The sequence below is a fragment of the Lipophrys pholis genome (genome assembly GCF_963383615.2).
Source record: "Lipophrys pholis genome assembly, chromosome: 19".
Lineage (NCBI taxonomy): Eukaryota > Metazoa > Chordata > Actinopteri > Blenniiformes > Blenniidae > Lipophrys > Lipophrys pholis.
In genome coordinates, this window is record NC_137647.1 from 23,047,042 (window position 1) to 23,062,398 (window position 15,357).

Genomic DNA, 15,357 nt, shown 5'->3' on the forward strand with positions numbered 1-15,357 from the left:
TGGAGGAAGTAGGTGGATGCAGGCTGTGGTCTGGTCAAAGTCCTGCAGGCCAGAGAGGTGGAGGTCTAACAGCAGGAGCTCTGCAGGCTACAGACACACCATGGATACGCCTGGTTCTTCACACTGCTACCTGCTGCTTGAAGTCTCTTCATGGTGCTTCCACCCAGTCAGTGGAGCTCAGGGTCACTGATCACTGTGTTCCGCAGGAACAGCCTTCACAGACACCAGGTGCTCCAACTGCAGTGACGGAACCTTCTCCAATGGATCCGGCACAAAATGTCAGCAGCATACAAAGTGAGTGAAGCCTCTCCATTCTGGCAGCAGCAGGGACGTTCCTCTCATGTTTCACTCTGTCCATCCAGATGTGAGAAGCTGCACCTGCAGCAGATAACAGCTGGAACCACTTCAGCTGATGCTCAGTGTGGAACCCAGAGCAGTCCTGGGACAAGGAACTGTGCGGTTCCATTGTTGATTGGACCAGTTTTATTGGTTTCAATAGTTGTAATATTTGGAATAGTTGAAATTATTAAACGAGAACATGCTCCTAGAGGTAAGCTTTGGATATTGTGGAAATACTATTCTGTATATGATGAAAGAATATTTTCATTAATTATCTGTTTTTAAATTAGGTTTCTTACAACAGGCAAAACCAATAAATCCAGACGGAACCTCGCAGGTACGTTTGTTTCTCTCATTTATGAACTCAGTTTTAGCATTTTGATTCCCGTCTGACACGATATCTCTCCACCAGGGTGTCCAAGCTCGGTCCTCCAGAGCCTCCGTCCTGTAGGTTTAGCTCCTCCCAGTTGCAGCACACCTGATTTCAATGAGGGGCTCGTTATTGGGCTTTTTCACAACCTTGGTGATGACATCATCTCCTTGGAGTTCAGTAACAATAAAAGCAGCTGATCAGAAATGTCCTACTAATACAAACTATTATTTTACTGAAGATCCCTGATGTTTATTAAATAATTAACCAGATTTTCACATTCCTGAGACTCTCTCTCTCTCGTGACTCCAGCTTCAGGGTTTCCAGGAGCATTGTTATGTTGATACTGAGGCCGTTTTCCAATTGTTAGAGCGCCAGTGTGTACTCGCCTACGTCACAAGTAACTATTTCCAAGGCGCCCTCAGAAGTGCGGAAATGTAAATTTACGAGGACGCATCGGCGTTAATGGAGAATTGGAACACGAGTACTTGATGACGCGGTGGCTGTCATGGCTGGATGATGGACCCTGAAGCTGAGGAGGAGGAGGAGGAGGAGGAGGAGGAGGACGATGAGGAAGAGGAAGAGGAGGAGGAGGAGGAACATGTTTCCTCTCTGGTTCAACAGGAAGGGGATTTGTACCTGATATTTAATATGATGATCTAAATTTTAGAACATTATTGTAAAATAGTACCTTTTCTGTCACATACATGCTGTGTATATTACAGTGTATTGTACCGTGTATAGTACAATGTACAGTACTGTGTATCGTACCATGTACAGTACTGTATATAGTACAGTGTATAGTACGGTGTTTCTATTACTTCTACCTCCTATAAGCCTTTATTTTACTCTTCATCTCCTTGAAGTTCAGTAACAATAAAAGCAGCTGATCAGAAATGTCCTACTAATACAAACTAGTATTTTACTGTTTTACTGAAGATCCCTGATGTTTATTAAATGAATTAACCAGCTTTTCACATTCCTGCTGCTTGTTGTCATCCTTCTGGTCATGTCATTAATATGTACTCTATTACATTTGTCTAATATACATCCTACAGTTAAGCTCTCCAATCATCAGCTCTAATAATTTCTCTTAAGAATAGATACATAAATAACTTATACTGTGAGAGAGTAAATACCTAAATACACACATAGCTTACACTATAGTGCAAAGAAAGATATCAAGCAGAAGATAAAGGAAACTTTAATTAATTAACTTCAGCAGAACCTACAACAGTAAAAACACAAGTTAGAAACATTATGTACACAGAAATACTACATTGTTTTTAAAAATTCTAAAGTTCTTTCTTTTATTTCCCAGGAACCCCTGCAGTGATACACAGGTCAATAATGTTCCTACCCTGGAACCTTTCTCTCCTGGAGGTGTCGTGACTCCAGCTTCAGGGTTTCCAGGAGCATCGTTATGTTGATACTGATGCTCCTGCTGGTCATCAGGTATTCTGCTGTACTGCTGATTGATGGTGTCACCTTCTAATTCTTCCTCCTGCTGGTCATCAGGCATTCTGCTGTACTGCTGATTGATGGTGTCACCTTCTAATTCTTCCTCCTGCTGGTCATCAGGCATTCTGCTGTACTGCTGGTTGATGGTGTCACCTTCTAATTCTTCCTCCTGCTGGGGCTGTTGATGGTGTCACCTTCTAATTCTTCCTCCTACAGAGCCACAACACATCTGTTAGCTAAAGAGAAAACCTTTCCTCTCTAGTTATTTGTGATGCCAAAGGAGGTTTATTGATAGTTGCATTGTGTTCATTTTGTCCTTCTAAACATGTATATTATAGACTCTTTTTTAACGACAGGTAGATGCAGGAAAGATTCTACCTTGCTGACACGTTTCAGCAGCATCTGTAGTCTTCCTCAGAGCATCATCTGGCCGGTCACCTGATAAATACCAACATGTCATCACAACCAAATTACGCTATTTTTACCAGAATGTTTCTCCCACCCCCACTTGATGCAACTCAATCATCAGTCCATGTCTCCACATCATGTCATAAACCTTTTCTACCTCTAGAATAACTGCTGCTGCCACCTCTCTAGTCCCCTGAGCTTTTCTTATATCGTTCTCCAAGTACAGGACTGGATCCATCATGCATCTTCCCCTCCTAAAACCACTCTGACAGGAGGCCACCAGAATACAGGTCTGCTGAAGCGAATCCGTTTTTATACTGGCGCCCTCTGCAGGGATTTATTGATTACTGCAGGGCAAGCCAACTCACACCCAGCATGAAGGAAAGCCTGATTCTGCTACATTCAGATCCAAGAGTGTGAAAACAAGAATGAGGAGGATCTGGACTTCAGTCACTTTAGTGAGGATTTGGAACAAACTGAGCCAGGAATTGAAACAATGTCCAAGCATGTGACTGTTTTTAAAAAAGGCTCAGACTGATCATCACAAACAAGGACAGAGATGAAGATCGGTTATAAATGTTTTAGTGTCTCAGCGACAGTAAACAGGACTGAACACGAGGACTGTGTGCTGTGGAGGGGTGCTGTCTGAATGAATGTGTATCTAGATATGAATGGGAAACTATAAATATATCAGAAATAGTTATGTTTTCTACATTAGAACACATTGTTACTGTATATGTTTACATATATAAAACTATATATTTTTAATAGAGATGATAAACCTGACTCCTTGAACTGACTCAAGGGTTTTTGAGTCGTTCATCCAAGTGAACCGGTTGTCTGAGTCATTTGAGTCATTTGATTCGCATGCGCACCATTTCCACCCACTCCAGGACCTGGAGGCTCAGCTGAACTGCGTCCCAAACCACAGGGGAGCATCATGTATTCATAGTGAAATGCTGAAACACTTCTGGGGGCAATAAACAATAAGTACACACTAGTTTTAGTGGAAGTGGTCTCTTTATTCTAGATTATTTGTGTTGTTTCTGAGGTTTATTTGAACCAGGAAATAAATTAAATAAATGATTAAAGTGAATAAATACCAGGCATCCAGAATGGCAGACATACAGTATATATTAATATAGACATATGATTTTATAGTTTAATATAATTTTTTTTCCTCCAACCTTCTGATTTTCTTTTTTTACTAGTGTCAATATATAACGTGATGTTCATAGGGCAGAACTAATTATAGGGGACAATATTAAATGTAACACAATATACTCTACAGTTCGTGTTTTAACATTATCTATTGTTTATTTATTCATGTATTTATTTCTACAAGCTCTGTGAAACAAACAATGTGTGTTCTTTCCCGGCTGCGTTGTAGCTCCTCCTCACAGACCCGTTCCTCGGTCCCCGGAACCTCAACGGAGGGGTCGCGGAAAATCGTAGCCGGTGATCCCGGGTTCTTTCCGTACCATCCACAACTTTTCAGTCGGACTGCACGAAAACCCGCCCCGCCCTGCCCCGCCCTGCCCCGCCCTGCCCCGCCCTGCCCCGCCCTGCCCCGCGACGCTCCGCGACAGAAGGTGTGGTGGAACCGTGCCTTACGTCTTCTACGTACTGACCGAGTCAGAAGAGGTGAACGACTCTTTCGAGTCTCGAGCTGAGTCGGGCATGTGCGCTGAACTACACCTATGAGCTGACTCGAGCGCCTCATGTGACCTTAAGGAGCCGGTAGCTGCTGTGCTTACCAGTTATTAGCATTAGCGGCGCAGCTACTAGCCACAGGGCAACTAAAGTGAGTACTGTGATATATGTATATAGTTGCAGTTGGACTCGCAGCAGCACAACAGTGACATTTGTGTTTTCAACGCACAGCGAGTTGAAATGTAAACAACCACGGACAGGTTACATCAGTGACTAACGTGGAGTAAAGTTCTTTTTGACTATAAGTCTGTCACCACTATGATGCTTACTACTAAGATACTACCTAGTACTACCAGGAGGCTGGGATTTAAACACGGAAACGGTGGCTGCAGGGGAACAAATGATGGCAAACGCAGTGGGAATAAACATTATAACATGAGTGTTCATTTTTAAGTTCAGTGATTGTTTATCACCTCATGTGTACTAATTTCTTTCCGTTAAGTCTGTCCTGGCCGTGTTCAACGGGGTGCGTCGCGGGGTACTCGCTGAACTCTGAACTCTCTGGTCACCTCGTGATCTGGACATCTAAGACCCAGAACCAGTTGAAAGAGACAAGCTGTCTGTTAAGTCCAACTGGCTGTATAATTATTGATTTGTCATTAAAATAATGAGGGAATTAGATCCTGACAGGCAAGAGGAGGCAGCATGTGAAGTTTAATGCACAACGTCTGAGTTATGATCATTTTCTGATTTGATCACAAGATCACAACTTTCTACATGTCAACTGTCATTGAAACCTGCCTTAATGGTGCAGTGGTTGGTGCTCTGGCCTCACAGAGACAAGGTTGTGGGTTCAAATCCAGCTGGAGGGATTTGTGGAGTTTACATGTTCTCCTTGTGGGTGTAGGTTTCCTCTGGGTACTCCTCCCACTTTCCAAAAACATGCATGTGATTGTAATTACTAGCCCCCTGTTAGTCTGTCTGTGCGTGTCCTGTGGTAGGGTGATGACCTGTCCTTATTCTGGCTTTAAACGTATTTCCTGTGACTTACAGACAAGACGTAAATACAACGCCCAAGAAAAAAACTCTGAGGACGTCTTCTGGATGTCAAATATTCACGTCCAGAAAAGTCATCCAGACAACATCCAAGAAAGACGAATATAAAATGTTCATTCAGTCCCCTCGGAGGATGTGTAGAAATGTCTTCTGGGTGTATAGAAATGACGTGTTTTGCTCAGTGGGTTCAGGCATATCAAAAACCTCAAAAGCACAGTGATTCACATATTTACATGCACACACGTATACATAACCATACAAAACCCTTTGTTGTTTAATCTATATAAATAATTTAATTTGTGTTTCATCAAAATATATTTGAACACACGTATACATACTGATTTACATACATGAGTCATGTTTCTAGTCCAACATGCTTGAAAATGGGTAGGAAGAAATGGAACTTATTTAATATACCCCTTCTCTAATATTCACGATCACTCAAAGCCGTCGTCTATCAAGCGGCGTTTTAACTTCCGCTTATTATTGTGTCAAATATTCTTAATAATCCTTCCAAATGTGTCAAATATACTTTGAAATCCAAGACAATTTACTGCAGCATAAACATTCATATAAATTTATCACCAATCTTCACATCAGAGACGCTACAAATATACGATATTGTTGAGCTTAATACACTGGCATGTTTTAATATCAATTAATAGTCCTTCCAAATGTGTCAAATACACTTTTGAAATAATTGAAATCAAAAATAATGAAAAGATTAGTGGTGGATGAGTTGTCCGTGAACCACATGATACGGTGTTGTGGGGTGGAGAGGGCCTCCCGCCTTATCTGCTCAGATGAAAAAGATTCGGGGGATGGGGGTCTGCTGAAGACAATAGGAGGAGGAAGAGGAGGAGGAGGAGGAGGAGGAAGAGGAGGAGGAGGGGGAAGTCTCTTGCTGGGTGTAGAGAGGTGTGATAAGGAACTGTTTGAAGTTCCCTGGGAGGGAGGAGGAGGAGGAGGGAGGAGGAGGAGGAGGAGGGAGGAGGAGGAGGGAGGAGGAGGGAGGACGTGACATAGAGGTAGTAACAATCTGACCTCAAGCGGTTAACCTGCTTTCATCCCAGATAGATGCCTTATTATAGTAAGTTAATTATAAATATATATCCATCCATCCATCCATTTTCTTCCGCTTATCCGGGGCCGGGTCGCGGGGGCAGCAGTCTAAGCAAGGAAGCCCAGACTTCCCTCGCCCCAGACTCTTCCTCCAGCTCCTCCGGTGGGACCCCGAGGCGTTCCCAGGCCAGCCGAAAGACATAGTCTCTCCAGCGTGTCCTAGGTCTGCCCCGAGGCCTCCTACCGGAGGGACATGCCCGGAACACCTCCCGAGGGAGGCGTCCATGGGGCATCCGAAACAGATGCCCGAGCCACCTCAGCTGGCTCCTCTCGATGCGGAGGAGCAGCGGCTCTTCTCCGAGCTCCTCCCTGGTGACTGAGCTCCTCACCCTATCTCTAAGGGTGCGCCCAGCCACTCTACGGAGGAAACTCATTTCAGCCGCTTGTATCCGGGATCTAGTTCTTTAGGTCATGACCCAAAGCTCATGACCATAGGTGAGGGTAGGAACGAAGATCGACCGGTAAATCGAGAGCCTCGCCTTTTGGCTTAGCTCCTTCTTCACCACGACGGACCGATACAGCGACCGCATAACTGCAGACGCTGCACCGATCCGCCTGTCGATCTCACGCTCCATCTTCCCCCGACTCGTGAACAAGACCCCGAGATACTTGAACTCCTCCACTTGGGACAAGGGCTCTCCACCGACCTGAAGGGGGCAAGCCACCTTTTTCCGGTTGAGAACCATGGCCTCGGATTTAGAGGTGCTGATCCTCATCCCAGTTGCGTCACACTCGGCTGCGAACCGCGCCAGTGCACGCTGAAGGCCCAGGTTTGATGAAGCCACCAGGACCACATCGTCTGCAAAAAGCATAAATATATAATTAGAAATTATATAAATATAAATATAATTATATAAAGTGAATTATATATACACTCACTCACTCACTCACTCACTCACTCACTCACTCACTCACTCACTCACTCACTCACTCACACAGACAGAGTGAGAAGATATAATAAAACCTGAATCTGTGTATCACTTGGTCAATCGTTTTCTCAGTTTTCGTTTCTCAAACCAAAATGAAAAAACAAACAACCCGTTTTCTGCTGTTTGATTTTGTGCTCAAATCAAAGATTGTAAAAACACACAAACACACGGGTCATTCTCCATTTTTTCGAAAGTCAACATCACCAACACAACATAAACACAACATGGCCAGACAGAGGGAATACTGAAACATGATAAGGAAGCTTTTTGAAGACGGCGATACACAGAGCACTGCACTGGGTTCAGTGTCTTGCCCAAGGACACGTCACCATGTGGGAACCGAACCTGAAGCCTTCCGACCGGGAGACGACTGCTCTACCAACCAAGCCATAGATCTGCTTTAAATATAAAGAAACATAAACAACGCTTTCAAATTGATTGTTTTATCAGCATAGTATTGTTTTATTTGGTCTCTCTGAAGATTAACATTGTCCCAGCTAAAACCCGTACATGAGGGTTCTTCTAAGTGTGTGTGTGTGTTTGTATATCACAGGCTTTCCAACGGAGGGGGCAGGGGGCATCACATCCCTCTCTCTCTCTCTCTCTCTCTCTCTCTCTCACACACACACACACACACACACAGAGTTCAGAGGGTGTGGTACAATTCCTCAGGGGGTGGGGTTCAGTTGCTCCTGTGTTCTGATTGGACGATTTCCTTTGATCCAAAGGCGGGAACACACCCTCACTCACTCCCTCACTCACTCACTCACACACTCACTCACACACACAGACAGAGTGAGAAGAGCTGACCTCATGGACCACAGCAGGACCACAGTGGAGCAGGAGGACCAGGACCCAGAGCTGCTGGACTTCATGGAACTGATCCAAACCAGGATCAACCAGGAACAGCTGAACCTGAAACAGGAGCTCAAAACTAAAGAGCAGGAGGAGGAGGACAAACAGGAAGAGCAGGGCAAACAGAAGGAGGAGGAGGAGGTGCAGGAGGAAGAGGGGGATGAGGAGGAGGACAAGCAGGAAGAGCAGGGCAAACAGAAGGAGGAGGAGGACAAACAAGAGGAACAGCCCCCTGAGGATCTTTGTGTGACGACTGACCAGGAGGTGAGTGTGAATTCACTTCATGAAAATCAATAAACACACAATTACTGTGTCTGTCTTTGTTTGTCTCCCTCCTCATGTCTTAATCCTCGTGTCTCCATCCTCATGTCTCCATCCTCATGTCTCTGTCGTGTCTCCCTCCTCATGTCTCAATCCTAGTGTCTCCATCCTCACATCTTAATCCTCATGTCTCTGTCATGTCTCCCTCCTCATGTCACAATCTTCATGTCTTAATCCTCATGTCTCCGTCCTCATGTCTTAATCCTTGTGTCAACTTGTCTCTACAGGGTTCCAGCTCTGTCCGTCCTCAGAAGAACCGCAGTAGAGTTTTACGTTGGAAGACGTACCAGTGTGACCTCTGTGGGCGTCGCTGTAACGGTGCGTCGTCCCTGAAAATCCACCTGCGCGTCCACAGCGGCGAGAAGCCGTTCAGCTGTGAGGACTGTGGGCGGAGCTACAGCACGCGGCAGACTTTGACCGTGCACCGCCGCACGCACACGGGGGAGAAACCATTCGAGTGTGTGGACTGCGGGAAACGCTTCATCACCAGCACCACTCTAAACAACCACCGCCGTGTCCACACCGGAGAGAAACCGTTCGCCTGCGACCTGTGTGACAGACGCTTCTGCAGCAATATGTCCATGACGGTCCACCGCCGCGTCCACACCGGGGACCGGCCGTTCTGGTGCGAGGCCTGCGGGAAGACCTTCACGTCCCAGCAGATGCTGCTGAACCACCAGGACCGGCACAACGGGGTGAAGAAGTTCTGCTGTGAGTTCTGCCAGGAACGTTTCTCCTGCAGGTCGACCCTGAATGTCCACGTCCGCAGACACACCGGAGAGAAGCCCTACGGCTGCGACCTGTGTGGACAGAGCTTCACCACCGGCATCCAGCGCCGCTACCACCGCCTGGGACACAGGTTCCAGGACCTCGTATCCAAGGGTCTGTGTCCCGACCACAAGGTCTTCATCAAAGGGTCTTCATCACCACGTCCCGACCACAGAGTCTTCATCCCACCGTCTTCATCACCACGTCCCGACAACAGAGTCTTCATCACACCGTCTTCATCACACCATCTTCCTCACCATGTCCCGACCACAGAGTCTTCATCACACCGTCTTCATCACCACGTCCCGACCACCGAGTCTTCATCACAACGTCTTCATCACAACATCCAGACCATGGAATCTTCATCACAACGTCTTCATCACAACATCCATACCATGCCGTCTTCATCACAAGGTCTTCATCACAACATCCAGACCATGCCGTCTTCATCACAACGTCTTCATCACAACATCCAGACCATGGAATCTTCATCACAACGTCTTCATCACAACATCCATACCATGCCGTCTTCATCACACCGTCTTCATCACCACGTCCCGACCACAGAGTCTTCATCACAACGTCTTCATCATCACATCCCGACCACAGTCTTCATCACACCGTCTTCATCACAACATCCAGACCATGGCGTCTTCATCACACCGTCTTCATCACAACAACCAGACCATTGAGTCTTCATCCCACCGTCTTCATCACAACATCCAGACCATTGAGTCTTCATCACACCGTCTTCATCACCACATGTCGACCACAGAGTCTTCATCATAGTCCTCAGCAGACCTGAGTCACAGTGGAGACGTTCTGTCAGGAAAAAACGATATTAATGTTGTTTAGTTTGTTTATGATCAATAAAGATAAACTGCATTTGATACATGCAGTGTGTGTGTGTGTGTGTGTGTGTGTGTGTGTGTGTGTGTGTGTGTGTGTGTGTGTGTGTGTGTGTGTGTGTGTGTGTGTGTGTGTGTCAGATCTCCATCATCCAACACCTGCAGCATACAGAAGAGAAGCTTGTTCAAATAAAAACACAAATGTTTTTTTAAATAATCAAATAACTATTAATAATTTCTCAACATAAGAACTTCTGTGTTCACACAGTGAGCCAGAGGTGGGTGACGTTTAAAACGTGTGTCCAATGTTTCTAATGTTTCAACACAACCACAAACTGATGAAAGATTGTTAGATTGCCACCACTGCGTGCTCATTTGTATTGGTGAAATGGGCGGAGCACCAGGAGCTCGCACAAATCGCCCAGGAGGGCTTCACAACAACAAAGACGCTGATTTCATATGGAAGCGAATATGAATCAAAAATAAATTCAAAATGTAGAAACAGAAATGTCTTCATTGTCAGAATAAAGCAGCATTTCATAAATAAATCATCCAAACTAAATTGACATTTTCTTCTTCTGCCACTAAATGAATTATCATTGTTATTAACTATTTGCTTCCACACAATGGACTCACTGGCAGTGGTCCGACCAGCTGCGGTCAGCACACGAGATGTTAACCCCTCCACGTTAAAGGAAGAAACCAGTGTTATCAGTGATCAACACATTAGTTTGCATAGCAGTATAATCCGTTTGTATCTCTTCTGCTCAGAACTGTTAATAACATGACCATATATGTAAGAACCATCCGGTGTGTGAGGCAGAACAAATGAACTATTGAGTCTTAGGAATAAGCAGACAACTGATAACGCCATGCTGGAGAGGGGAGTTAGGGAATCTTATCTAGAGGAAAACCAGCAGGAGAAGGTAGTAAATCAAGAAGTCGCTAGTTTAAAGCCGGGAAGATGTAAAGCCTGGTACCATTATAAGATCACAAATCTTCCCGGGACAGAACAATAGAGATGTGTTCAGTTTCGGTAAAAACAACTTGTGGCATCCACACCATATGTGCAGGGAGGGGTGAAAGAAATGTTTATAAGCCAATGTTTTTGGGGGTTCGGGGCTCTTCCACTCTGATGCCTGGTCCTCCCGGACAGTCTGATGGTTGAGCCCGAGATCTCGCTGTATCCCATGTATTCTGCCTGAAGGTAATTATCAATAAACCCATTGTGAACAATATCTTTCTGTTCCTTCATCAATTTAAAGAACACATTAATGACTGCATTTCCTTCAACGTCCAGACTGAAAATGCAGTAGGCCTCTTTTTAATCTAAGTGGTCATTTGTTCTTTCGTAAAAAGCTCAGAGCCCAAAGAGAGCGAGCACACTTCTTCCACCTGCAGCTCGCAATTTATGATGACTGTAAAACACTTAGTTTGATGGGTATGTACTAAAAACAATAGAAGATAATGAAAACTTCAGAATGAATAATGAGAATAGAGAAAGAAGAAACAATTAAAGCTGTAAGCAGCGATGGACGGGACCTCGCATGGCGAGGTGTGGAGTGGATCAGAGTGCCAAATCATAGATTTCACCTTAATTTTTCCAAGTTTGTGGGTGGCGCTGTGGAGACATTTTACCCCACCCGTGTCTGAGAGCAATAAAATACATAAACTTTTACAGGGCCTGATCTTTGTTCCAAATTTCATCCTCCCAGGTCAAACCATTGAACATGTTGCCCCGCTCATGTCTGAAACCAATGAAGTACATACATTTTGACAAGTCCTGATTTTTGTACCAAATATCATCATCTTATGTGAAATGAAGGATTTTTATTAAAGTTTGTAGGTGGCGCTGTGCAGCCATTTTAACACGTCTGAATCCTAAGAGATACTTACATCTTCAAACTATCTTTTTCCTTCTGTTGGTTTTACCTCTGGACACTAACCCTCACCCTCTGGACACTAACCCTCACCCTCTGGACGCTAACCCTCATGCTCTGGACACTAACCCTCACCCTCTGGACGCTAACCCTCATGCTCTGGACACTAACCCTCACCCTCTGGACGCTAACCATCACCCCCTGGATACTAACCCTCACCCTCTGGACACTAACCCTCACCCTCTGGACACTAACCCTCACCCTCTGGACACTATCCCTCACCCTCTGGACACTAACCCTCACCCTCTGGACACTAACCTTCACCCTCTGGACACTATCCCTCACCCTCTGGACACTAACCCTCACCCTCTGGACACTAACCTTCACCCTCTGGACACTATCCCTCACCCTCTGGACACTAACCCTCACCCTCTGGACACTAACCCTCACCCTCTGGACACTATCCCTCACCCTCTGGACACTAACCCTCACCCTCTGGACACTAACCTTCACCCTCTGGACACTATCCCTCACCCTCTGGACACTAACCCTCACCCTCTGGACACTAACCCTCACCCTCTGGACACTAACCCTCACCCTCTGGACACTAACCCTCATGCTCTGGACACTAACCCTCACCCTCTGGACGCTAACCATCACCCTCTGGACGCTAACCATCACCCTCTGGACACTAAGCCTCACCCTCTGGACAGGCTGTTGATTGGCTCCAGGGGTTCAACCAATAGCAGCTCCAGAGATAAAATTCAATTCAACGAAGCTGAATTCACAACCAAAATGATGAAAGTGTAGAGTCCTGTAAATATCCCGGCACTGTGCTTGACTCACATCTTAAATTGGAAATAAACACTGAGCTGATTGAAAAACAGGGTCAACAAAGAATCAGTTTAATGAGGAAGCTGGATTCTTCGAATATCTGCAACACAATTTTACTACATTTTGACCGTTCTTTCATTCAGTTTCCTTCGCCTGCTGGTGAAAGACAAAAACTGCTTAAATAATGTGGTCAAAGTGCGCTCCAAATCTATTGGAACTCCTCAGAGGGACAAGTAGCGAGAAAAGCAAAACGGCTCAGCAGCCAACCAGACCACGTTCAGTCTGAGGAATTCTCTCTCTCTTCAGGCAGACGTTATTATGTGGCCCAAAGAAAAACTAACAGGTACTAAACAAGTACTCAAAGTCCTTCATTGCCTCTCTGCCATAAAGCTCTTAAACACAGACCACACCCTTTTTAAATCACCTTCAATGACGTTACCTTGAAGACATTTATCATCGTCTTATTTATTGCTTTTATTGCTGTTCATACCGTTTCACTGCTTTTATACGACTTTATTTTGTGCTTATCTTATCTGGCTTTATTTGTTATGTTCTGTCCCTATGTCGCATGCTAATCCCCGACATACTGATGATTGATTGATGACTGAATGCATGCGTGTATGTAAATGTACACACGGGAAAACAACAAATGAATAAATAAAGGGATCTGAATTGGAATCTGAATCCATTCAACTTTATTTATAGAGCACCGAATACAACAAAGTCACAGTTCCACGTGGAAAGAAGGAAGGAAGCTCGGTGTCGTTCCTCCAGCAGTCTAACTTCTGGCAGCTTACCTGCTTGTCAGCTTGTGTCAGATTACTCAGCAGGGCAGCAGTGTGGGCCTGCAGCTCACTGCAGGACCTGTGTGGCTGTCTGTCAGACCCGACACAACAAAGTTCAGACACACCCTTCAAAGTAAAGTCACTACGTTCACCTAGAAAAATAAAGGAAAAAAAATATCTTCTGTTGCCAGCAGGTGGCGCTATGTCTGTGACTGGATATTGGCATATGGATTTGATCAGGGGAAGTCCTTGATCAAGCATGTAAACTTTTAGGCCCGTTGCAGCATCTCGAGCAGAGTTGCACATCACTTCCTGTTTCGTGGCGAACCATCAGATTTCCGGCACACTGCCACGGCCACGCCCTTTCAAGTACATACAGGACAAGTTTCAGGTCTCCTGGATTTACCCTGTAGGAGGAGTTCAAACATGAGAATGTCGCAGTTAACACCAAGTGGCTGATTTCATGTCGGGTTTCGAGCAGAAGTTCTCAACCCTTTTGACCTCGGGGCCCAATTTTCCCAGTACAAAGTATTTAAATGCAGTATTAACACTTTCATTTTTAAGTGATCTGAGTCTTGGTTTGATTTGTAGTCAAACACCTTTTTTTTTTTAAAGCTTTTTATTAGCGTGTTCACTTTTTTTTTTTTACAACAATAAAGCATAAGAGGGTTATTCAATGTAAATCATGTTGGGGACAAGAAAAATAAACAGAGTATCAATACTGAATCAGTTGGGTCCAATCTGCTTCTACAGCCAAACTAAAGTCCATGATTGTCCGTTGTCCCGTCCCACCCTTTAATAAAAACTTACTTTAGGACACAATTAGATAAGGAACACAAATAAATAAATAAACAGAATGGGACGGAAAAACTAGGACGTAAATAGTTAAGTAAGAGAAAAAAAGAAAAAAGAAAACACCGTTCAAAAAAGTTCACTTTGATTAACTCGGTAAAACTTTGTAAAATAAATGATCGGATTCACTGTGATGATCCCAAAAACATTTATCTGGTGTATGTAAACCTGCACAAACAGTGAACAGGAGAACAATTAGAACAATTAACATTAGAACAACTTTTGAACCTTTGACCCTCTGTCGCTCTAAAGGCCCCTGCAGACCCCGTAGGAACAAGAAGAAAGTTGGCAGTGACGTCAGCCAGCTGCCGAAAAAGGCTTTTTACTTTTTAAGTTTTTACTCCTTGAAGAAGCTGTCACCCTCACATCAGACCGCGCCCCCCCCTCACAGCAGACCACGCCCCATCACAATAGGCCACGCCCCTTGCTGCAGACATTTCTGTGAAGCAGCATTTTAACTTTTCAACGGCAGCTTATTTCTCACTTCCAAAGTTCTCTGAACTGTTTCAGTAATAAAAGAGAACGTTTGTGTTTGAGCCACCATGTTGGTCTGGAGTGATGCGTTCAGGTGCATCACGTGACTCCGCCCTCCGACATGTTGGTGAGCTGCAGGACTCACGCAGTAGCGAGGTTACAAGCTAAATATGATTAAGATATGACTGATCATGGTCATTAGCGAGCTGGAACACGCACGTGCAGCACACGGCAGTGCGGCACCGACACAGTTCGGCCGGGGCCGTTGGCACAGCCGAAAAGGCGCCATTTTGTCCAGCAGGACCCCACAGTGCTGAACTTTCTTCTTGTTCTCATGGAGGATGACTTGACCTTCATCCTGTGGCAGTGGAGCCAATCCCAGCTCACTACGGGCCAGGGCAG

At 45.1% G+C, this 15,357-nt stretch overlaps 1 protein-coding gene across 1 annotated transcript; it reads left to right on the plus strand.

The window, feature by feature from the left end:
* Window positions 1-8,128: 8,128 nt before the first annotated feature.
* On the plus strand, window positions 8,129-10,171 carry LOC308124112 (uncharacterized protein). Its single transcript, XM_080486931.1, has 2 exons — window positions 8,129-8,457; window positions 8,742-10,171. The coding sequence occupies exons 1-2, from the start codon at window positions 8,152-8,154 to the stop codon at window positions 9,972-9,974; spliced, it is 1,539 nt and encodes a 512-aa protein (XP_080343057.1). The 5' UTR covers window positions 8,129-8,151; the 3' UTR covers window positions 9,975-10,171.
* The last annotated feature ends 5,186 nt before the right edge of the window (window positions 10,172-15,357 follow it).